Consider the following 23,784-nt stretch of genomic DNA (forward strand, 5'->3'; position numbering starts at 1 on the left):
CCAGCCTCTCTCTATCATATTTTAGATATTGGTGGCGGTTTTTTTTTTTTTTGAGGGAGGAAGGTAGGGCAATTGGGGTTAAGTGACTTGCCCAAGGTCACACAGCTAGTAAGTGTGTCAAGTGTCTGAGGTCAGATTTGAACTCAGGTCCTTCTTACTCCAGGGCCAGTGCTCTACTCACTGTGCCACCTGGCTGCCCCCATATTTTAGGTATTGAACCAGATTTGGGGTGAGAGGCAAGTTGTGATATAATGATTTAATTAAGAATTTTTTCTCTTTAATCAGTTACATAAAACATCTGATTTGCATTAAAAAACTTACATTTGTTTACATTGAACTCTTTTTCTTAAATATGGACATGTTCTACTATAGTACGTATTGGAAATTTTGACCAATACCTGGACAATATGTAATTTAACCATAAAAGAAGAAATTTTAAACCAGAAAATTTTGCCTTCATCATCTTTGTAATTGACTTCATAAGGCATATTGTTCTGTCATTGTCCATTTGTAAATGTAATTCCTTATTTATTTTTTAATCTCATGAGTTCATCCTTCTCATTTTGCAGGAAAATATCGATAGCTAAAACTAAGACCTAGTTTTGCCTCTGACAGATGCCTCACTACTCCCCATACATGTTTATTAGAGTTTTGCTCCAATAGCAGAGAAAAAAGGGGTTGTCGTAAAGGGTTTAGTTAACTCCTAGACTGGCTTTAAGCTTCAAACTCTAAACTCTGCTGTCCCCTCCTCAGAATTTTTGGTACAATTTGAGAACTTACACAAGCATATAGGGTAGTGTCATGTTCTTGATAGTGTGGACACTAATTAAGAAGTTAATTTTTGTATACCACTCTTAAGTGCTTTAGATGTATTATCTGATTTGGTCCTTGAGCTTGTAAGGAAACTGAAACAAAATGGGGTAAATGACTTGCCCAGAGTCACACAGCTAGTCACTATATGAGGCAGGATTTAAAATTAAATCTTCCTGACTTCAAGCCCCAAACTAGATACCAACTATCTGCTTCTATAACATTTTTCTTGAAAATATATTCAGTTTGAAAGGTTAAGTATTAAGTAAAAGTAAGTATGCATAAGTAGGAAAGGTTAATTAATATTTCTTTTTTTTTTAAGGGAACAGATGCTGCTTGTATTGCTCAGAGTCACAGAATCTGTTCTGAAGATGCCATCACAAACTTTTCTGCAATACCAAGGAAGAAAAAATATGACACTAGCAGGTCGACTTGCAGGACCTCTTTTTCAGGCAATAAATTTTTTTTTTCTAAAAGTTTAGCGTATGCTTTTGGATTACTTTCAACTTAACAGCACTGTAATGTCATTTGAGAATGTTTCAATGTGGAAAACACCATTTAAAGAGCTCAGTAGTGAAATCATAGCTTAAACAAGAAAAAAATTATTGTCTTGCCCAAGATCTATTAAGTCATGCAACTGTATATAGAATCTACCTGTACATGGATGTAGAATATTGTATTATGAATGCAGAAGTTCATCATCTCAATTGTAATAAGTATGACTTATTTGTGAATTATTGAAAAAGCAGTACAAGATTGTATAAATAATGCTGTTGTTATTATCTTGTTTCAGTGTTTTCAAATATCCAAAATTATAAGGAAATACTTTTTCTTAAAAGTATCTCCACTTCAAATAATTACCTTCAAGATTCTTGCTTACCATTGTTGAAGAAATAAAAATATTGATAATGCACTCATCTCTTAGGCATAAATCTGTCTAGTGTCCAAACTGGCAAAGTCCCTTCATGTCCTCTGACATTTCTCTCATACAAAACTTCTTGAAGGAACATTTATAGGAATCTTGGAAAAAAAAAAACATGGTTTTGGGTTAATGTTTTACTTCATCTAATGGAACAATAGTCACTGAATCTTTCTAGAATGCTCCTGGACAATTTTCCTTCTAAGACCACTTCTCACTTTTTGAAGTCTCCCCCACTGGCTTTTTGATAATAATCAAATGGACTTCCCCTCTAATCAAAGTTCTTATCCCTTCAGAATGGGGTGGGGGGAAGGTACTGTCCTTAGGTGGATCATAACTAATCCTTTCTGGGGATGGAGAAGACATTCTTAACTAGACAAGAGGCATTTCTTGTTCTAAATTTGGTTATCACACTTAATCTATTTTCCAGGGCCTTAGTTTTTTATTCTTGACTTTTTACATACTTTTCTAAAGGAAAAAGTCTTTAGAGGAAAGGACTTTAGAGAAATATTTGTTTCTTTATATTCTTGGTTGAAACATAAAAGGTTTTTAAATATACTTCCACAGTATTTAATTTGTAGTATAAATTGTTACTTAGTAAAAGAGAGAGAGCAGACACAGGGTGAGTTGAAGATGAAGGGAAGATATCTAAAAGAAATAAAATGAAATTAAGGGATGAGAGAGCAACATACTGAGAGAGGGAGATAGGGAGAGATAGAATGGGGTGGATTATCTCGCATAAAGGTGGCAAGAGGAAGCAGTTCTGTGGGAGGAGGGGAGAGGGCAGGTGAGGGAGGAATGAGTGAACCTTGCTCTCATCAGATTTGGCCTGAGGAGGGAATACCATACATACTCAGTTGGGTATCTTACCCCACAGGAAAGAAGAGGGAGGAAGATAAAAAAAAATAAAAGGGGGGGGGATGATGGAAGGGAGGGCAGATGGGGGTGGAGGTAATCAAAACAAACACTTTGGAAAGGGGACAGGGTCAAGGGAGAAAATTCAATAAAGTGGGATGGGTTGGGAAGGAGCAAAATGTAGTTAGCCTTTCACAACATGAGTATTGTGGAAGGGTTATACATAATGATACATGCGTGGCCTAGGTTGAAGTGCTCGACTTGTTAGGGAGGGTGGGTGGGAAGGGAAGAGGGGAGAGAATTTGGAACTCAAAGTTTTAAAAACAGATGTTCAAAAACAAAAAAAAAAGTTTTTGCATGTAACTAAAAATAAGATACACAGGCAATGGGGCGTAGAAATTTATCTTGCCCTACAAGAAAGGAAGGGAAAAGGGGATGAGAGGGGAGGGGGGTGATAGAGGGGAGGGCTGACTGGGGAACAGGTCAACCAGAATATATGCCATCTTGGAGTGGGGGGGAGGGTAGAAATGGGGAGAAAATTTGTAATTCAAACTGTTGTGAAAATCAATGCTGAAAACCAAATATGTTAAATAAATAAATTTAAATAAAAAAATAAATCCAAAAAAAAAAAGAATATAAACTTGCAAAAAAAAATAAATTTTTACTTAGTCACACTGGAATTAAAAATTGTGAAATGTTTTGTTTGCCTATGTATTTTCAATAAAAATAACCAACTAAAACCTAGCTATTGCAAGATGCTGGGATTAATTCATACAATGAACACATATCTTCCTAGCTTAAGTGATCTTGCCTAGTAAAAGTTTTCTGTAGTATAGATCTTCCCATTCTGGCTGTTCATATAACCATTGACATTATTAGGTTTTATCTGGAAAAAAAAGTCTTAGATACTAAACTGTTTTTGAATACATCTTTTAAATCTGGGCAAAATGTATGTACAAGCCCATCTTGAAATGATTTAAAATTCTTTGAAGTAAAACATCTTTCCATAGGTGCATTTTTATTGTTTTGTTATTGTATGTGTTCAACAATACCTAACAATTATTGTAAATAATCCATTGTTCATGTGACATTTTAAAACTAAGCTCATTACTTTAATCCATGATTACTGTAAAGGTTTACAACTTATATGAAGCCCATACTGTGAAGTATATGTAGGATTAAATTTTAGAAATATATGTATGGTGTACACATTTAAATGTGTACGAACATAAACACATATGTATATGTATGTATATGTACGTGTATATATATATATATACATATATACACACATAGATCTATACCCTACAAATATGCCATATATTCTGTAAATGCTTTTGTATTTGATTTATTTTTAGTATAGTATATATAGTATACATGTTTACTATATGTATCATATATACTAATTAGATATATAAAAGTATAAACCTAGAAAAGAATAATTCAGATGTGAATGTGCATTTTTTTTGGAGGGAGGAAGGCAGGGCAATTGGGGTTAAGTGACTTGCTAGTAAGTGTGTCAAGTGTCTGAGGTTGGATTTGAACTCAGGTCTTCCTGACTCCAGGGCCAGTGCTCTACTCACTGGACCACCTAGCTATCCCTTGTGAATGTTCATATTATAAGTCTTATTCGCTAGATAGCCATGAATATTTTTAGCTCTTAATACACTTGAAATAGAAATTTTTTATGGAGAGTTTGCCCTTCATTTCATACAGAAATAACATGAAACATTATTAGCCTTTCATATAATATGAATTTTCTTCATATTTGTGAATGACTGAATGAAGGGTAAAAGCTCCGTCAAGGAAATAATGACAACATGCCAATACTGGTAAAATAGGGAATAACTTTATTATTGCAAATGTTCATGATGGGCATTTTATTGACAAAGGATGTTCCAACCACATGCCCTCTACCCCCCTGGTTTCCACAAATAATTACCAGGTAAAAAGTGATTAAAATTTTCTTGTTTCTAGGCGAACAGTTGATGATTGAATATCTTTCTAAAGTTACAAGCTACCTTCAGTATCTTTAATTATTGCTTTTGACTTTTTTTTTAGACTCTTATAGTAGCCTGGATCAAAGCAAATCTGAATGTTTATATCTCCCGGGAGCTTTGGGATGACTTGCTGTCTGTGTTGTCATCACTCACATACTGGGAAGAGTTGGCCACCGAGTGGTCATTGACTATGGAGACACTAACTAAAGTATTAGCTAGAAATTTATATAACTTGGACCTAAGTGATTTACCATTGGACAAGCTAAGTGAACAGAAACAGAAAAAGCACAAAGGCAAAGGTAAGAAAGATATTCTAAATTGCCTTAATTACCCAGTAGGAAAAATAGATTCTCCCTCAAAACTGCTTGTCTTTCTGCCAGCAGGATCTGAAGGCCATATTACTTTAAAAACAAATGAAAAAACAAACCCAAAATACTTTTGAATTGCTAGACACTTTGTTTAAAACAAAGAGAAACAAAACCTGAGATAACATGAAACAGGAATAGTATTATTAATGAATTGCAAATAAAAAAAGTTTTTATGTCAAAATCTTTCCCATAATCTGGGAGATTTTAGTTGGCTAAAGTGGGTTTTTTGTTTGTTTTTAATTAGCCATACTGAATGTAGTAAAAATGGTATTCCCTTTTATTAATATTTCAAGTTCAAGTCCTGCCTCTGATACTTAACAAGCTGTGTGACTTTGGATAAGTCTCTCGGGTTCCTTAAATCTGAGTTTTCTCATCTGTAGAATGAGGGAGTTGGATTTAGATGTTTTCTGATGACTTTTCCAATTCTTACTATGATTTCTTTTGTTATATTTCATATTCCTGGTAATTATTATTACCTTAAGCATGTCTAAACAGTCCTCTCTTAAGATTGAGGAAAGATAATTTGCTAATATATTGTAACCTTTTTATTTGAGCTTAAATATTAAAAAAAGAGCATATCATACATATAGAACACAAGAAGACTTTATATAAAACTTAAATATCTAATAAATTCTGTGTGTTAATCTTTAAAACTATCCTGCTTGTTTATGCTTCCTCCTGGACTGTCTTTTGTTCTCTTTGTGTATTTTTAAAGATAATATAGAACATTTATTAAATGTTTACTGTGCTCCAGGCTCTGCTAAGCACTTGGAATACAAATACAAACAAAGAGAAAGACAGTTGTTACTCTCACAGAGCTTATGTTCTAAAGGGAGAAAGATAATCCGTAAAAGAGTGCTGAAAAGTATATTGAGGCAAGCTGGAAGATGGTAGTATAGGTGCTTGCCAAGGGAAGGGGGCAAACTGTAAAAATTTGAAGAGGTGGGAACGGGTTAAGTAGAAAAGTGAAGAAATCTATCCTGGGTACCTCCTTAAGTGGAGATTCTGGTGGAAACTCACCAACTGGAGGGAGGGATAAGAGCCATTTCCAGAGAAAGAAGATAGCTACAATTAGAGGTAGAAAAGTCTGGAAAATTAGGAACAGAGCAGAGAGAGAATATGTAAAGTATTTCAATGGCCCTCTTTTGGTGGAGGTGGGGGAGATGGGGGGCAGCACTATTGCTCCCCCTGTTTAGCTGAAAGAGAGAAGAAAAAAAATCTCTTCTAAGAAATAAGTATAGTTAAGCAAAACAAATTCTTTCAGTGACCATTCATCATAGGTGCTCTAAAAACATGTATTGATCAGAGTTATAATTTCTTTTAAAGTTATTTTTCTTTATAATATTATTATCATTGTATAAATTGTTTCGGTTCTTCTCATTTGTCCGCATCAGTTCACATTCTCCAAGATTCCCTCAATTTGTCTTTTGTCATTCCTTACAATGCAGTTTTAATTTATTACATCCATATTTAGTTGCACCAACACTAGCTTTGCTTGCCTTTCCCTGTTTCACAGCAGGTTTCTACCCATCTTTTTGTGTAGTTCTGGGGTGTAGAAGTCATGTACTGTGTTTTATTGCTGCATTTCTTGATCATTATTCAGTTTGGTGCAAAATTCAGGATTTTACTGGAGTTCTCGTATGTGAGCTGGGCAGCTTACCTCCCATTTAGCAGTAAGTCCTGTGAAGACTTATTTGAAAAAAATTACTTCTGAGGCATTTAATTCATTTAGTTACTTAATTTTCAAAAAAAAATTGACTATTTACATAAAAATGATAAGAGAATAATTCCCAAGTCTTAGTCAACTGACCACAGATTTTTAAAGAAATATTTGCTCCTTTTGTAAAATCAGGTAGCTAAGAACCTTTTCCTAGGGCTTTGATTTCCTTAGGAACCATTATGGCAATTCAGAGATAGTTGTAATCTCTTTCTGTTTCTGACACAAGTTAGACAAACATAAAAACAAGACTGTGGTTGTTTTTTTTTCTCTTCTTTCACAATTGTCCCTTCCTTCCTGCCTTTCTGCTTTCCTTCCTTTCTCCATTTCTCCCTCCCTCCCTCATTCCATCCATCTCTTCCAGTTGTAGAGGGCAGTATAATCTTCACTAGGGGAGGGAATAACTATACTAATAAAATTGATTGTCTGTAAAGTATTGCTTTTGGTGGTGGAGGGTCTAGTACAAGGAAACCTTATAATGACAGTACATGACATTTTACTTTGCAGCATAATATATGCTGATCTTTCTATTTATCTGAGGCAGATGAAATTTGAACATTTGTTTTTTCAATTGATAGTAAATTGAGAGATTGAAAATATGTTTCTAGGAGCCGGGCACGAGTTCCAAAAGGTATCTGTTGACAAGTCCTTTTCCAGAGGATGGAGCCGTGATCAACCTGGACAAGCCCCAATGAGACAGCGAAGTGCAACCACTACTGGATCTCCAGGAACTGAAAAGGCAAGAAGTATAGTTCGACAGAAAACAGTTGGTATGTATACAGTAGAAAACAGCGAAATATTATAGAACATACTCAGTGGTCCTGGGTATTTCAAGTTGAAGCTTGAATTTTTTTTTTGCTTACTATTGTGTATAAAGAATCTTTCAGCACTTTATAGTAAGTATGCTATTTGCTTATCAATTGATATTGATGGTAAATAACTCGTTTAACAGAATGCATATCATGTGGGTGATCTTTTTAAATTAGTTTTGATAATTTTTGCAAATTCCTTTTCACCGTAGACACCCCTAATTTTAGTACAGTTCTGTTGTAGAATCCCGAATTTATAAAATTAAAACAGCTGAACCCATTGATTTTTACAGAACCTAAAGCTTCAAATGTAGAGAATTTTTATGTTAGTAGGTAGTTATATCAATTGTGGAAATATAATATTGCAGCTTAGTTCTTCTAAACATGATAAATATTCCTTCATCTCTAAGATAAAATAAAGGGACTATATTCAAGAAGCTCTGGAGTCAGGCTGTTCCTAAGAACTCCCACCAATGAATTTTCTTTACTTCCTACTAGGTAGACCCCCTAAAACAATGGTATTCATCTTTAGACTACATCACTTTTGACAAGCAAGGGGGACTTTCCTTTGATCTGAGAAGTTATAGAGGGAAACAGTAATGGAGATGATATCTCAGGGACAGCCATAGTGGACCTATTCATCCTCTTTTCAATGTGATTTATTGTAGAACAGTGAAAAGGACATTGAATTAGAGTTGAGGAACCCTGGTTCTAAGTCTCATTTCCACTATTCAATAATTAAGTGACCTTGTATAACTCACTCACCTTTTTCTCTGGACCTTAGTTACCTTAAAGGTAAGAAGGAGATGATGATAACCTTATCTGAAGATTTGACCAGGTGATCATCTTGATGCCTTTTACAGCTGTGGGATTCTATAGTACAGATATTTTTCTACAGAAATCTCTGTTGTTTTTCAAATGGTTGTGAGTGGCGAAAGTAGGGTTTACTTTAAAGAAATTCACCATAAATTCATATTGCTGGAATGTATCTGTTTACAAAAATATGCTTGAGTTAAGAATAAAAGGAGAGGCAAAAAACAAAAAGCGATGGAAAATTGTGATAGGTGGTTAATATTTTTGATGTTTTTAAGATGTCACATATTCACAATTGTCCAGTGCCTGTAAAATGAATGGAAGAGACACCATTATATTTGTTAGCAATAGGCCTTGAGTTAGAAGATACAGAAAAAGATATTAGGAAAGAATGTAGGTGAGTTTAAATGTGTATGTAACAGTCAATGTTTTGTAGATTTGCTTGGAAGTATTGTTAATTAAATCTGTAAGTGGCCTTCTTAGCCTAATTAATTACTAATTTTATTGCTATATCAAACATACCAATGTATTTTATGGTAGTAATTATCTTCACTTTTCAGAAATAACACTTATTAAAACATTTAAACTTCAATGTGGTGATTGCCTCGAACTCATATGAAAATGATACCCTTTCCTACTGCTTTTTTATAGAAAGACAGTACATTTCTTCTTGGCAGGTAAACCACCCTATCAAAGAAATATAAGACTAAAAATGTTGTTAAGAAAGGAGTCAGTATAAATTTGCCACACTGATGATCTCATCTGATGATGAACATTATAATTATTCTGAGAAAGCCGCGTTACTATAATCTTAAAATGAGGCCAAATTCCTTATTTCATTTACTTGTTATATATGTTACCAATTACATTTGTTGTTGTTATACCTGAAAATAGCAAAACGTTAATGAATTCATTCACATAGTATATCACTGCTGTCACTTAACTTAGTGCTTTATTAATACATAATTAAAATTTATATCTGGACTCTAGTTAATTTAAAATCTGCTTTTTCTAAGGCTTGGCATTTTGAATGACCTAGATTTTCTATCCAGTTTAAAGAAATTAGTACTTTATTTCTTATATGTGTAATTTCATCTGCACCTATATTACCTGTCCTTTTTTTTAATAATCAGCCTTTGCTCTTCATAATTTTCCCATATCTTATTCCTAGAGTATTGAAATGTTAAGGAAAATATTTTTAAAATTTATGGTTCCATAGCATTTGTTTAATCAATTAATTTTTGGACTACTAACAAAATGCAAAAACCTAATAGGTGAAAGTTATTTAAAGATTTTCAGTCTTGTAATTCCTTGGAAAACATGGTGCAAGCTCTTAACTTTGCTCATTTTCCATCTTTCATTTGTTTTTCTCTTTTATATTTCTGTCATTAAGCTATGACTGCAATAGATTTGTATTCTTTAGATGGTTTGAATATAGTTCTTAGGTTCATAGATGTAGAGGTAGAAGGGTTCTTAGAGGTCATCTGATCCAGCCCCACATTTTAACAGAGAACTTGAGGTCTGGAGAAGTAAAGGGATCTGCCCAAGGTCCTGCAGGTATTTAGTGGCAGGGCTAGAATTAGAATCCTGATATCTGATTTCAGATCTAACATTCTCCTCTACCATAATGCCTCTTTAAAACTATGAACAATAAATAAGGTGACTCTATGAAAAAAGAATTTAATGAAAAAAAATTAAGCCTACCATCATATGCTTAGTGGAATTGTAATTGATGGGTACCTGCTGTATTCATTGGCTTGATATATCCATGTTCTTATAAGCTGGAATAGTCTCTTCACTAGTACAAGTTACAACCCATCCATTACTTCTTATCTTGTGTGATTCCTGTCTGCAGCCTTCCATTAGTCCTTCATAGAATGTATACTTGTATCATGGAAACCTTCCACTGGGTTTTTGCACTGTTTTTCCCTATCCCATGTGTTTTCTGTAGACTTGGCATACCTCCTTTTTCTGGTCATTTATGTATTTGAAATTATGTAACACTTCTTTTGCACAAACCATCCTTGATAGTATACTACAGCCTATTTTACATCCACTGTATATTTTTCCATTGTTCTGCACCAACCGAAATTTTCACTTTTTTCTGGGACTGTAATGTTGAATATAGATGTTAAAATGATATGTTTGGGGGAGAGAGAATAGCTTCACATTAAAAGTTTTGTGTAATTTCCTGAATGCCACTTAGCTCATTCTTCTGTTCAGATTTTGGGAACAGCACATTTGGGGTGGGGTGTGTGTGTGAGAGAGAAAGAGAGAGAGAGAGAAAGAGAGAGAGAAAATGAGAATGAGAGCATACATACAGTCAGGTTAACTTGGTTTATATCTACTTGACTTATTTGGATTATTATTTTTCTTGGCTCAGTATTCACTACCATGTAAATCTCATTAAGATTCTTCAATGTTTCTTTGTTCAATGCTACCAGCATAATGTCTGAAAACAGCTTTTAGAGAGAACCTCATCATCTAAAAGAAATATCTTTTCCATTTGGACTCTGTACAGGAAATCCTCAAAGACAGTCATACAGAAATTAGCAGAAACATGCCTTCCTATTTATGCCTTTCTTGACATTGTTAATCAGGGGATCATTGATCTTATGTTCTCTGTATTCTCACAGTGAACTGTGTAACACTGAAAAGAACTTCAGCAGGAGCTTGCCTTTGTCCTTTACATATTTTCCTCAAGGATACTGTCAATGAATAATTAACTATTCTTAAAAAGATTTCCTAGCAATGGTAAAGCAAGAGTATTCTGTGGTAGTTTTCTCATCTTTTTTGATGATTTTGCAATATCAACTATATTCCTTTTCAGTTTTCCCTTCTCTGAGGTATTTGTTGTGTTTAGCATGATTTTCTCTGGTATTTGATCAGGTCTGGCTGCTTTCAACTTCATTTTCTTGAGTATCATTCATACTTTATCTTATATAGTACATGTAGTACCAAATGTTCTAAATGTTCCACTGTCATTGACGTGAGAGAATGAATCACTATAAAAATTCTGATACATGCTTCATTTCATATTTATTTGTTGTTTTTCCAATTTCATTTATGAATATTCTTAGAATGGTCTAGTTTACTCGAGTTTACTCGAGTCTTTTTTTTTTTTTTTTTTTGGTGAGCTATAGTTTATTTTGTTAGGGCTGTGGAAAGAAGACAAGCTGAGATACTTGCCAGAAGTGTGCCTGTAGCACCCCCTCCTGTCCAAAAGAGGCACTGCTTCACAGTGATAAGCATTGCAGTTTTTGCATACATTCAAAAGATGTACTTGTATACATCACTATACATGGGAGGTAATCATCTCATTTTTGCTCATCAGTCAAGTCTCTGACTTATCTTTACTGAGTTCTGTCCTGTGGGGAACAGTTCTGCATTGTTCTGAAGTCAATCTAAAGGTGAAAACTGGAAGTAAGTCTCAAGACAGTCAACTGGTTTCTTCACAGCCTCCGGGCTTTTTTTGGGTGGCATCCATTGTGTGGGATGGGGGTATTGTCTGTGATTGAGATGACCTCCAGGCCCCCTGTGGTCAATCCCTTGATCGCAGATAAGCGCCCTGGTCCCAGGCCTTTCACCACCACTCTGACATGGGTCACTCCCTTCGCTGTGGCTTTCGCCACTGCAGCAGTGCCTGCAGCTTGTGCTGCAATCCCAGTGGCCTTTTTTGCATTTTTGAACCCTTCAGTGCCACAAGAAGTTCGGGCAAGTGGCTCATTCCTGGAAGAGACCACCTGGATGTGTGTGTTGTTACATGTTGCTTTGATGTGAGCTACTGGGATTTCTTCATATTTCTTGCCTCCCCATGTCAAGAAGCTCTCCTGACCCAGAACTGGAGGTAAGATGCTGAACCTGCTGGGTTCGTGGGCATCCCTTGGCTCTCCTTCTCTTTCTGCCTCTGTCTTCTCCACCACCTCCTGGGGCCTCCACACACCGGTGCCAGGAGCATGGTCCCGGGTAAGAGGTGCTGGCCCGCGCTCTTCAGGACTTGCATGGCCGGACCAGGAGCTCCCTGCCTCGAGTCTTAATTAGATCTCTGTAGATTTAGTTTTCTCCTCTACTGCTCTGTGCTGTTTTGTGTGGTAATCTTGCTTTTAATCTTCATCTTCCACAATAATGTTTGCAAATGCACTTACTTTTTCAAATGAAGTACCTTGGTTGATATGACTCCTTGTCAAGGAGATCCAAGGGTATATATTGCCGAAGACAAATTCTGGACTCTCTTATTTAAAATCTTTGTAGTGATTTATTTTACATCTGTTAAAAAATAAAGAATTGGTGATAACAAATCTTTATCTTTACTTGTATCTATTTCCTGTTTTTCGCATTCCAGAGCTTATGTAGATGGTCAGATTAGATCTTTTATAATTATGTCAAATGACTTTTCTTTATCCTTTTTCTGATTTGGTGTTAATTTTGACCTGACAACACACAGCTGAATGATGCCCAAATCAGTAACCAATATTTTTGTGTTTGTCTAGCACCTTCAAAGTTTTTTCAAGAAAGTATTCATAATATACAATTATAGTACTTCTGAGTGACAAACCTTTGACCTCTTTTGTTAATGCTCAGTGATTTTTTTCAACATTTATTGTTTTCTTTCATGTCTAACTTCATGTAGAGGTCACCAAGTACAAAGGGAATATCTTGACTTCATTTGGGTGTTCTGGTTATTTTCTTTGTAGAATTTTCTTGCCATGTCCTCTCACCAGAAATTCCAGTTCTGGGGTCTCCCCTATCTTCAATAGTGGTTGCCTCAGCTTTGCTTCACTTAACTCCCTGACCATTTTCTAGTATCTGTCTTGTCACTATATCTCACTCACCCCACATCAGAGTGAAATCTCTTTGATGTTAGGGACTATCTTTGCTTTTGTCTCAGCAGCCTGGTGCTTAGCTCAGTGTTTGGCATGTTTAGTGCTCTCTAGGTGCTTTTCCATTCATTCATTCATTCATTCATTCATTTATTCACTCATTCATTCCTCCTCTGTAATAGATGATGCTGCATAAGCTTGCCCAAGCTTCTTGTGAGACAGTAAAATGGATGTGTCTGATTAAATCTTGTTTTTCGATAACCTTGGGAATACAACAAAATCTACTTTACCACTTTCAGTTTCCTTACCACATAGAACCTGTATGCCATCCTTCTGTTTAGCTGTAAAATCTTATATCTTCTCATTTCATTTATTGCAAAAAATATCCATGTAGGATCATAGAATTTAGAGCCAGGAGGAAAATTATCCAACTGGCCCACCCTTTTCATTTTTCAGATGATGAAACTGAGGCCCAGAGTAGAAGTCACTGACCCAGCGCCATATAGGTAATAAATAGAAGAGATGTGGGGTTTGAATCCATGTCTTTGGACTGCAAATTCATTGTCTTTGTGGTCCTTGTAGCAGCATATGAATTAATTGGCTATTGGACAAGGATCTTACTTTTGAAAGTAGTCTAATGTTAGTTGGTGGTCTAAAGCAATAGCCTCCAAATTTTTTTATTTCACATCCCTATTAGTAAAAGCTTTTTGAGCACATTTACCCATATGCACACACACACATACACACACCACTTATATGTGTGTGTGTATATCTTTAGATTTTGTATACATGTACACCAATTATTTACATTATGAAACTCAAAAAAATATAAAAAGGAGATGATGAGATCATATGTTCTACAGTTAGTCAGAACCAACAGACTATATTGAATAGGCAAATGGCATGACAAGAACTTTGCTTGAGGAAAATCACTGGGGCAGCTATGTGGGGGAATGAATCAGAGACAGGTGAGACTTCAGTCGGGCAACCGATTAGAAGGCTATTGCAAGTAGTACAATCTAGAAGTTCCAGACTAGTTCAGTGGCTCTGTAAGTGACGAAAAAAAGGGATTAATTCAAGAGAATTTATGGAGGTAATATCAGCCTAAGTTAGCAGCTCTTTAGATATGTAGGGCAAATGAGAGTGAGCTTTAGAGGATGACTCTGAAATTGTGAATCTGGGTATCTGGAAAAATGGTGGTGCCTTTGACAAAAAGGAAGAAGTTTGAATTGTGTGGGAAAGGTAATGTAATGAAATCTACGATGCAAAGCATAACCCATCCATACCTACTTATGCTATGTGGTTATTATCTCCCTAAAAATGAGTAGGGGAGGCAGAACATTTATTCAGTGGTGCCTGCCACATCCTTGGGGTGATCTTGGGATCAAGGTATGGTTATGTTGGAGGCAGGGCAGTTTTGCCTGTGAAGCTGCTTTTGTGGGTGTAAATGACCCAAAGGATCTATATTTAGAGTGGAATGGGAAAAGCTGGGAGTTTGCATGTCTACTGGAGTCCAGAAGCAGTGTAGGAGAGTGAGGAGAGTATTGGGGGATGATAATGTGTAGAGGGAGAGATGAAGGTGGAATTTTTTTTGTATATTATCGTGAATTAAGATGAATTGAGAATCAAGATGGATTGGTTACCCCTTGGGGTCATGCCTCGGCCCACTGAAAAGGTGTAGCACCCTCTGCCCCTACCCCCACATTGGAGACCATTGGTCTGTGGACTGTGACACTTAACAACCTCATATCACTTTCCCGCTATCAATGTAGAAATGGAATCCAAACAAGATTGAAGACCATTTTGTATTTTATCTGTTTCATGGGTTACCATTACCAAAGAATTTATCAACCAAGGGCTGGCCTGCTGGTATTTATCTTTTCCAAATGAGGCCCTGGATGATTGATGAGAGAGAGACAGAGACAGAGAGGAGAAGAGATAGATTGTGGCTGCAGGACCTTAATATTCAGCTTTAGAAATGCTTGTGTCTTAGTAATCCTTTTTGGCTATATCTTCTTGATGTGTTGGTTATATTAACAGATCTCAATTTAGTATCCCAAATGTTTGACAGGGATATGTATACAAGTACAGATATATGGCATTCTTTCCTTTTGATAAATTATATACTTTTTATTTTTGGTATTTTACATAGCAAAAAAATCTTTTATGGTTAGAAAATGCTCCATTTTCCTTTGTTTTATGTACATTTTTGTGCCCTTTTTATGCTAGCACGTATAAAAGTTGCATACCAGTTTTTTAAAGAAGAATGTGGACTTCTCTTATTTGATTGACAACTCAATACATAATATTTAGTTTTAGTCCAAGAAAAGCTTATTTCAAATTGTTTTGTAGTGTGTATTTTGGTTTATTAAAAATAAGGGGTTTTTTGGTTTGTTTTTATACCATCTACATTTCACTAAATCCTTTTCTCCCTCCTTCCCAGAGAGTTTAAGTGTTTTTAATGAGATTTTTAAAAATTTGCAACCTTGTGGACTGAAATTTTTTTTCTCCTATACTGCACACTTGTTTACAAAAGGTATATATAAGGGATTATGAAATCTGTTAATATGTGTGCCAAAAGGAATATTAGTAAATGTTTTTATTGTAGCTCCTTGTCTTTAATTAATCTGACGTAGGAGGTTGAATGAGCCTGGTTAATCCAGTAATTTCTGTCAAGAGGGAAACTACCACAATTTTATAAATTTATGAATATACAGAAATGAAAATATTGTTGCCAAAATCCTTGCATTGTAATTAAGAGTTAGGAAAGATTAAGAAGTTTTTGCTAAGCGTCTCAAGAATATAAAAACAAATATTTGCAGATATAGAGGAAGATGAGATGGGATGTAAAGTCATGATTTGTTCATGTGAATAGGGAATAAATTCCAAGGGAATTGATGCTAATATTTAATAGATCTGGTATTCCAGTTCTCATGGAAAACATTCTAGATCTATCCATGGTCCCTATGCCACAGTATGAAGAAAATAATTTTAATTCATCTATAGACTATAAAATTTGACTGACAAATTTAGTCATAGGAAAAACTTTTAAATCTCCAAATACAATTTATGAATAGAACTAAAAATGATATACATTTTTCCTAATAGAGAAAGTGCTGTCTAGGAGTCAGGATGCCTGGATTGATTCTAATCCTGTCTCTAACATTTAATAGTGTGGCCAGGGGTCAATCATTTAACCTTTCTTGAATATGTTTCCTCATCTGTAAAATAGGAATAATACTTTATACCTCACTAAATTGTTGTGGGTGAAGCAATTTGTAAATCATAAATTGCTGTGTAGATAGAAAATGCTATTATCTTTAATTCTGCAAATTAATATCATTTATCTGAAGAAATTAATAAATATCTTTAAACAAGTACAGTTGGAGAAGTTAATCCAGTTATTATTTTTTAAAAACATGTGATTACAGCCTGTCATTCACTGTTAATTATTGCCTATTGATACTTGTCATTAATGTGCTGGGCAAGTAAAATTTAATCCCCAGTGGCTTTGGTTTCTTCATCTATAAAATAAGGGAGTTGGACTTGTACAGCATGAGCTCTTGAGTCTCTTCAAACATTTTGATAGTCTGTGAAATTGTTTGCTTGTACTTGTCTAAATCTTTATTTCGTTTTACAAAATATCTTCTTTGTCTTTTATATGAATTGTTAAACTAAGACAGCTTTAAAAACTAATCAAGACATCTTACCCTGCTGGGAACAAACACTAAAAATGGAAATTTGGCCTTTTTTATTCTGTTATACAAAGATTGCGGGGCAGGGAAGGTCTTTTCATTGACTGGAAGTAATTCTTATTTTCTTTATTTCTTGGAGAATAGTAAGTTTAATTGTAAGAGAATTCTACGGGAGAATTGATTATCTTATATATTGCTTTCCAGAGAAGTGGATCATAATGACACAAATAACTTGTTCTCATTTGCTGTACTGAGACGTTTTCAGAGCATCTGTTTGGTGAACTTACTGATTTTTCAAACTTTGTTGCTGTGAAAATAGTGTTATGTTAATTATTTGTTGTTTTTACTGCAACATCATTGTAACTGCTATGATGAAAATCATTGTTCCTTCTTTACATAAACAATTTAAATTCAGAATATTGTTTTTATGTGTCCACTGATTTTTTTTCCTTACAGCCTTGCCAATATCTGCCATGCTGAAATGTTTTAATTTTAAGTTTTCTTCCTTTGTACCTTTTAGTTTTCTCTGTTGCTGCTTTTTCTGTGACACAAGCCTTTCATTATAGTCACTCTTCTTTATTCCCTCCCCACTTCTTTCTTTTCCTTTTTTTAAAGCCATGAGAAGCCGATCCATTGGTGAATGTGCTCTGCCATCGGCCTATATACGCAGTGCTAAAAGTGCTCCTGTTCTGATCCATACTTCCAAACCCTTCTTGCCTGATATTGTTCTCACTCCCCTTTCTGATGAGCTTTCAGGTAGTGCTACCTCTGCTAATTTCTGCATACCCCTTATCACTTTTTAATCCTTCTGCTTTCAGATTTTGCTTAATCAGTAAACTCTTTAAAGTTAATTATTAGGGGGAGGTGTGGGAATTTGATAAAGGAATGAAAATAAACATTTTAACTTACGTGAACTCTCATGTTATCTTCATAGTTTATTCGGAAGTGTTAAGTTAGTGCTGTGCCAATATCCAAATTTTAGTTATAAATTTTTACTTTGTAAGTTTGGCTTTCTGTTTTTTCCACACGGTTAAGGAATGCCAATTTGTATTCATGTCCTTTACAAAAGCCTGCTCAGAATTTATGTAGAAAAGCATTCATAAAGAGAACCTTGATTTCTAATTTTCTGCCTTTCATTAATATGAATGTTACTCAAAAAAACAATATAGGGGCCAAAAATATTGTACCACTATGCCAAAAAAGCTTTTTAAAATAACATGTATTATGAATAGTCAACTCTTAATTTTCTTTTCTAATGGATATAAAATAGTAATACCAATGATCCCCAAGAATAGATCACTAAAAATGATTAAGGTTTTGGGATACTTTTTTGTTATTTGGTTAATAGTGATGGTGCTGTAATTAACTTGATTTCACATAAAATATTGAAACTATATTATGTAATCCCAACTTGGGAAAAACTGGAAAATTGTCCAGTTTTCTATTCCTGAATCCTTTTCAACTCCTTCATGATTCTTACTCTATGCCTGAGGTAGATAGTTTTATCTTTTAGTACAATTATACACATGTTCTTATGCAGGGTCTCTCTTTATTTTCATCTTATTTCTAGCTTATAACTCACCTTAAGTGAGCAGAGATTGATTGACATTTTTAAAAGACTTTTTAAAATAAACTACATGTGTCTGAATGTAGTCTGGGAACCTCACCCCTCCTTTCTTTTACTTCCTTATTGAAAAGCAACAGTATTAAATTTGTAAGTCAATTACAGATGTTTAGGTTTTGCTTTAAAATCCTTTTCCTGTTAGAATCTTTTAACCTCATTAATGAGCTTTAAGTCTTTGTAGAACCTCAAGATAACTGTGGTAGATAATTAAGAGTTGAAGATTTATTTAAATAGAAAGAAGCTCTCTTGTTTGCTCTTCTTCAGGAATATAGTACAAGATGGAGATGCTTTATTATTACTTAGGAAGGCTTTGTCTGTAATTTGTGAAACGACAAACTGTGATCTAAAATTGTTTTGTAAGTGATATTTGTTTGTATTGCATACTTCAGGATGCCCTGGTTGGAAAAAAGATTGTCATGATATTTTCATGGTGTTTTAGAGAGGAATTTACAAAGAATTTTTTTCTGGCTTTGTTGGCTTGGAAGTAACTTACAAAGTAGAGCGAGTATATTATATAATTTATAATTTAATTTCCCTCCCCCTTGATGATTTGATTTTTTTTCCCCTTACTCTTAACATCTGGTTAAAAATCTATTGTAATAAACAAAGTATTTTAACTAAAAAGATGCATACAAATGTAAATAAAGTCAGTTTTTATATATGTTATCAATTCAGTCCTAGAATGGGACAAAAGAAGAATCATCTTCAAGTAGTAGTAATAGGAGCTAGAACTCTTAATTTCCTCCTCTGAACAATTGCGGATAGGAATCAAGCTGTCAATTTCATTAAATTCATTAAACTTGTAAAAATTGGAGAGGAAGAGTTCACGTTCCATATAGGCTTAAATGTAATGTGACTCTTGTGGTCAAAATTTGCATTGGTTATTGTATTAATATTTAGATTCTGTATAAAATCTCATTTTCATTTGAAATGTGGACCAAAGGATGCAAAGCAAAGGGAAAAGTCATGTGTGTGTGTGTGTGTGTGTGTGTGTGTGTGTGTGTGTGTGTGTGTGTGTGTATGTGTATATATGTATATATAAACAATTCTCAGAGTGATTATTTCTAATTATATGTCTTTTATTTCAGTAAAAGAATGTTTTGTAGTTATATTTATCTAAATCTTGTGTGTTTTACTAGGTTAATTCCCAGAGATTTTATGTAGTTTGTGTTTATTTTGAATAAGATTTCTCTTATCATTTTTGCCTTTATATTTTGCCTGGCTGTGCTTTAGTTAACCCTATAGAGGTGAAGTTAGATGGGCAGAGGATTAAAAATAATTTTATTTCTGTGTAATGAAAATATAAGGATTATTATAAAAATAAGCATTTATATAGCACTTCAAGTTCTGCAGAGCAGTTTACAACATTATTTCATCAGACTCTCATAATTCTGTGAGTTTGGTGCTATTGTAATCCTAATTTTACAAATGAGTAAACATAAACCAAGAGGGATTTAAGTTACATGGCGAGGTCATGCAGTCCATTGTGTCTGAAGTAGGATTCATAGTCATGTCTACGTGATTCCCAAGCCTACTATGAGCTTATACTAACAGATAAAAAGGGAAGAAATGATAAGAGAAATTTCATATGTACAGATTAATATTACTATATACATATATGATTATTATAAAACAATGTAAAATATATAAACCATGAAATTGCCATTTATAGAAATAACGGTATACTTAAATAATAGGCTATACCAATTCAATAAGAAATATTACAACCTATTAATTTATAGATTTGATGCTTTGCCAATCAAATTCCTGAGGGGACAGTTCTTAGAAGCAGGAAAAAAACCCCAAAATTCATGGAAGTACAAAAAGTTCATAGTCTTTCAGGGAAATAAGTAGGAATAAAGGAACCTTACAGAATCACTAAACCTCTAATGATATTATACAGAAGTAGCCACCAAAACGTGCTGATACTAGGTAAAATAGAAAAAAGAGATCAGTGGAAAAGATTAAATGAGCCAAAACCAAAACAATATAAAATACTAGCCTTGTGTTTGATAAAGCTGAACATTTTTGATAAGGATTTCTTGGAAAATTGGAAAGAAGTTTGGCAAAATTTAGTAAACTTAATTTATAACACCATATGACATAGTAACCTGAAAATTGATATATGACTTGCATTTGAATAAAATTATAAGACAGCAAGATCAGGTAATTTTCACAGCTATGCCTAGGGAAAGAATCATATTAATAATAGATGAGAGCATAAAAGATAAAATTGCCAATATTAAACATAGAATTTTATAGCTTTTTTGAATCAGTAAAATTAATGAAGGCAGAATTAAAAGGAACAGTATAGTAGGAAATATTTTCATCAAAAAATATTGATAAATGTGTGGTTAATCAATTGATAAATATTTATTAAGTTCCTACTGTGTGTCAGGTATTGTGCTAAGTGTATAAGATGCTACTAATACAAAGAATAAAATCATCCCTTCTTAGGAATATATGTAACTCCAAGAGCCATTCCTTAATAGATTATTTGTCAAAGGAGATGAATGACCAGTCTTTAGAAAAAGAATTGCAATATAAATGAAAACATATTTAAAAATCACTATTATTAGTAAGAGAAATGGAGATGATGACTCTTTAGCTTCCCCTTATACCATGCAAAAATTGATGAACACTACACAAAAGATGGAAATAATTTGTGTTAGAGGAGATGTGAGAATTACAAGCACATTGATGCACTTTTAGTAGAGCTGTGAAGTGGGCCAAACATACTGAATTTCAGTTTGAATTATGTTATCTATCATACTACTAAGGAGATATTCTAAGTCAGAGACAGAAACACAGGTCCAAGGTACTGAAAGTCTTAATGAAGTTATAAACTAGTAGCTTATATGTTTGTTGACTTGACTATATTAGAAAAACGAAAAGAAAATAGGGCAAATGTAAATTGCAAGGGAATTAAGTAGTAGCTTAGAACCACATCAAGATTTTTGTAACACCCCGTATGTTAACATTAATAGCAACATTCTTTAAAGGTGGCAGCAAAAGAACTAGGCAGAAGTGGGTGCCTCTCTATTGTGGAATGGCCGGAAAAAAAGAACTTTGCTATATGAATGTAATAGAATATTATTGTATAGCAAGAAATTGCAAAGATGAGGAATTCAGAGAAACAGATTTTTATGAACTGACGCAGAGAGAAATAAGCAGAATTAAGAGAACAACATATGCAATGACTACAGCAATGTAGATGGGAAAAATCAGTAAAACAAAAATTGAACAGAGACAATGAAACATATTCCCTGGAATGATAGCTACATTCTCACTCACCACCAAATGATTTTGCTTAATTGTTTTTCTTTATCAAAAGAGAAGGTTCACTCTGAAGGGAAGGTGGAGTGTGGGAAATGATTCTGATGCAAAGATAAATGTCAATAAAATAATTTTTTAAAAAATATTGGGCATATCATTAATATTCATTTTCCATAAATGAACATATTTTAATTAATCTTTTAATGGAATGAGGTTGTGTTTTCCTAGTAAAGTAAGAATATTTGGGCACATTCACTGTTTTAAAAAGCTCAAAACTTTAATCCAACTCTTGTAAATGCTCTCCCAAACACAATGAGCACATTACAGGATGTCCTTAACTCCTTAGTCACTTGTGGTAAATTTTAGTTGGAAAAGTAGAAATCGTGGAGGAATAGTTTTTCTTGAATATCTTGCTTGGATTGCTGTTGTTCAGAAATGAACAATCCCTTTTTTATTACATAAATTACCTTTATGAAATAACTTGATGGACTGTACATTTTCAGAGTGTTCCAGTCCTTTTTATCTCCTCAGGTTAATTGCCTGCATTCATTACTATGGGTGTGATACAGTATGACATTGTTCACCAGTTGAATAATTAAAACTTTTGTAGCTAAATTAAGAAAGATTTCATTAGATGTCAGACTACAAAAGAACTTTAGAACTAGTTCCTTTGTAGTTTACATTTGTCTGTTTTTATTCATTTTTCAAATAGTTGAGTCAACAAGCATTAAAGTGTTTACTATGTACCAGATACTGTGCACTGGCTTATACAAAGAAAGGCAAAAACAAAAAGTCTATACCCTCAAGGAGTCCACATTTTATTTGGGGAGACAATATACAAACAACTGTGTACATACAATATTTATACTGGATAAATTGGTAGTAATCTCAGAGGGAAGGCATTAAACTGTGGAGCTTGGGGGGTTGGAGTGGGAGGTGGGATTTGAGTTGAGAGCTGAAGGTAGCCAGGAGGGAGAGACAAGGAGGGAGAGCTTTCCAGGCATGAGGACAACCAATAAAAATGCATGTAGTCAGGAAATGGAGTGTTCTTTTGTGAGGACAACAAGAAAGCCAGTGTGCTGGAGTATGCAAAGTGTGAGAAGACTAAAAGATTAGGAAGGGACCAAGTTCTGAAAGGCTTTAAAAGCTAAACATAAGATTTTATATTTGATCCTGGAAGTAATAGGGAACAGTTGGTATTTGAATGGGACTAGGGGTTCTTAATATTATAACATCTTCAATCTTAAAATTATAACAGGCAAAAAAAAAATAAAAAATAAAAAAAAATTATAACAGGCCTTTGAAGTGTATAGTCTCATAATTTCTCAGCTAGTCTGACATTGCTGTAGCTATTTGCTGGCTAACATGCTGTTGGAGGTTACAGGCGAGACCTTGTTGGTACTTGAGTATAATCACTTTAGTAATAGTTTGAATCTAGCTGTGTAACAGGACCCTTTGATTTTAACTCTTCTGTCATATTCTGTAGCTGGTCATCTAGAACAGTGGTGTCAGACTCAAATAGGAATGGATCCCTGCAGCAGCATAATGATTTAGAAAACCACAAATTGACATCATCTGTTTTGTATTTTTATTTTGTTAAACATTTCCCAATTACATTTTAATGTAGTTCACAGCACTTAAGAGTTTTGCTGGCCACTTCACACCTGTAGTCTAGAGGAAAGGTAACTCTGTTTTAACCCTTTAACTTTTGAATCATTTTTCTTAAAGCAGAATCAGCATAGCATAAGTAGAAGGAGCATTGGATTTGTAGTCAAGACTTGACTTTGCCACTTGCCAGATGTATGACTGTAACTTCCTCTATAAAATGGGAAAATAATACTTGCCTCACTCAACTAATACTTGTCCAGGAGCATTCTGATAAATGTTTAACAATTAGCTATCCAAAAAATAAACACACACTTTTTAGTTTAATCTGCATTATTAATATTTTCTTCATCACTTTCTTAAATCTAAACACTTAACAGAAAAAAAAAGGCTTGTAGCATTTATTGATTTTAGGGGTACAGATGCTTACATTAAAAAATTAACAATCATCTCTGATTTGAGCTGGCTGTAGC

At 34.1% G+C, this 23,784-nt stretch overlaps 1 protein-coding gene across 6 annotated transcripts in view; it reads left to right on the forward strand.

Moving 5' to 3' along the window:
• The window catches only part of RALGAPA1 (Ral GTPase activating protein catalytic subunit alpha 1), a 339,477-nt gene that overhangs the window by 85,827 nt on the left and 229,866 nt on the right, over positions 1–23,784 (forward strand). For 3 of the 6 annotated variants that reach the window (XM_036751008.1, XM_036751009.1, XM_036751011.1), the window contains exons 14-17: positions 1,133–1,262; positions 4,646–4,883; positions 7,278–7,439; positions 17,422–17,562. In XM_036751008.1, the coding sequence (XP_036606903.1) occupies positions 1,133–1,262; positions 4,646–4,883; positions 7,278–7,439; positions 17,422–17,562 (671 nt within the window). The remainder of the gene's footprint in view (positions 1–1,132; positions 1,263–4,645; positions 4,884–7,277; positions 7,440–17,421; positions 17,563–23,784) is intronic. The other 3 variants (XM_036751010.1, XM_036751012.1, XM_036751013.1) reach the window with 1 other exon arrangement.

The sequence above is a fragment of the Trichosurus vulpecula genome, chromosome 3, assembly GCF_011100635.1.
Source record: "Trichosurus vulpecula isolate mTriVul1 chromosome 3, mTriVul1.pri, whole genome shotgun sequence".
NCBI classification, from domain to species: Eukaryota; Metazoa; Chordata; class Mammalia; order Diprotodontia; family Phalangeridae; genus Trichosurus; species Trichosurus vulpecula.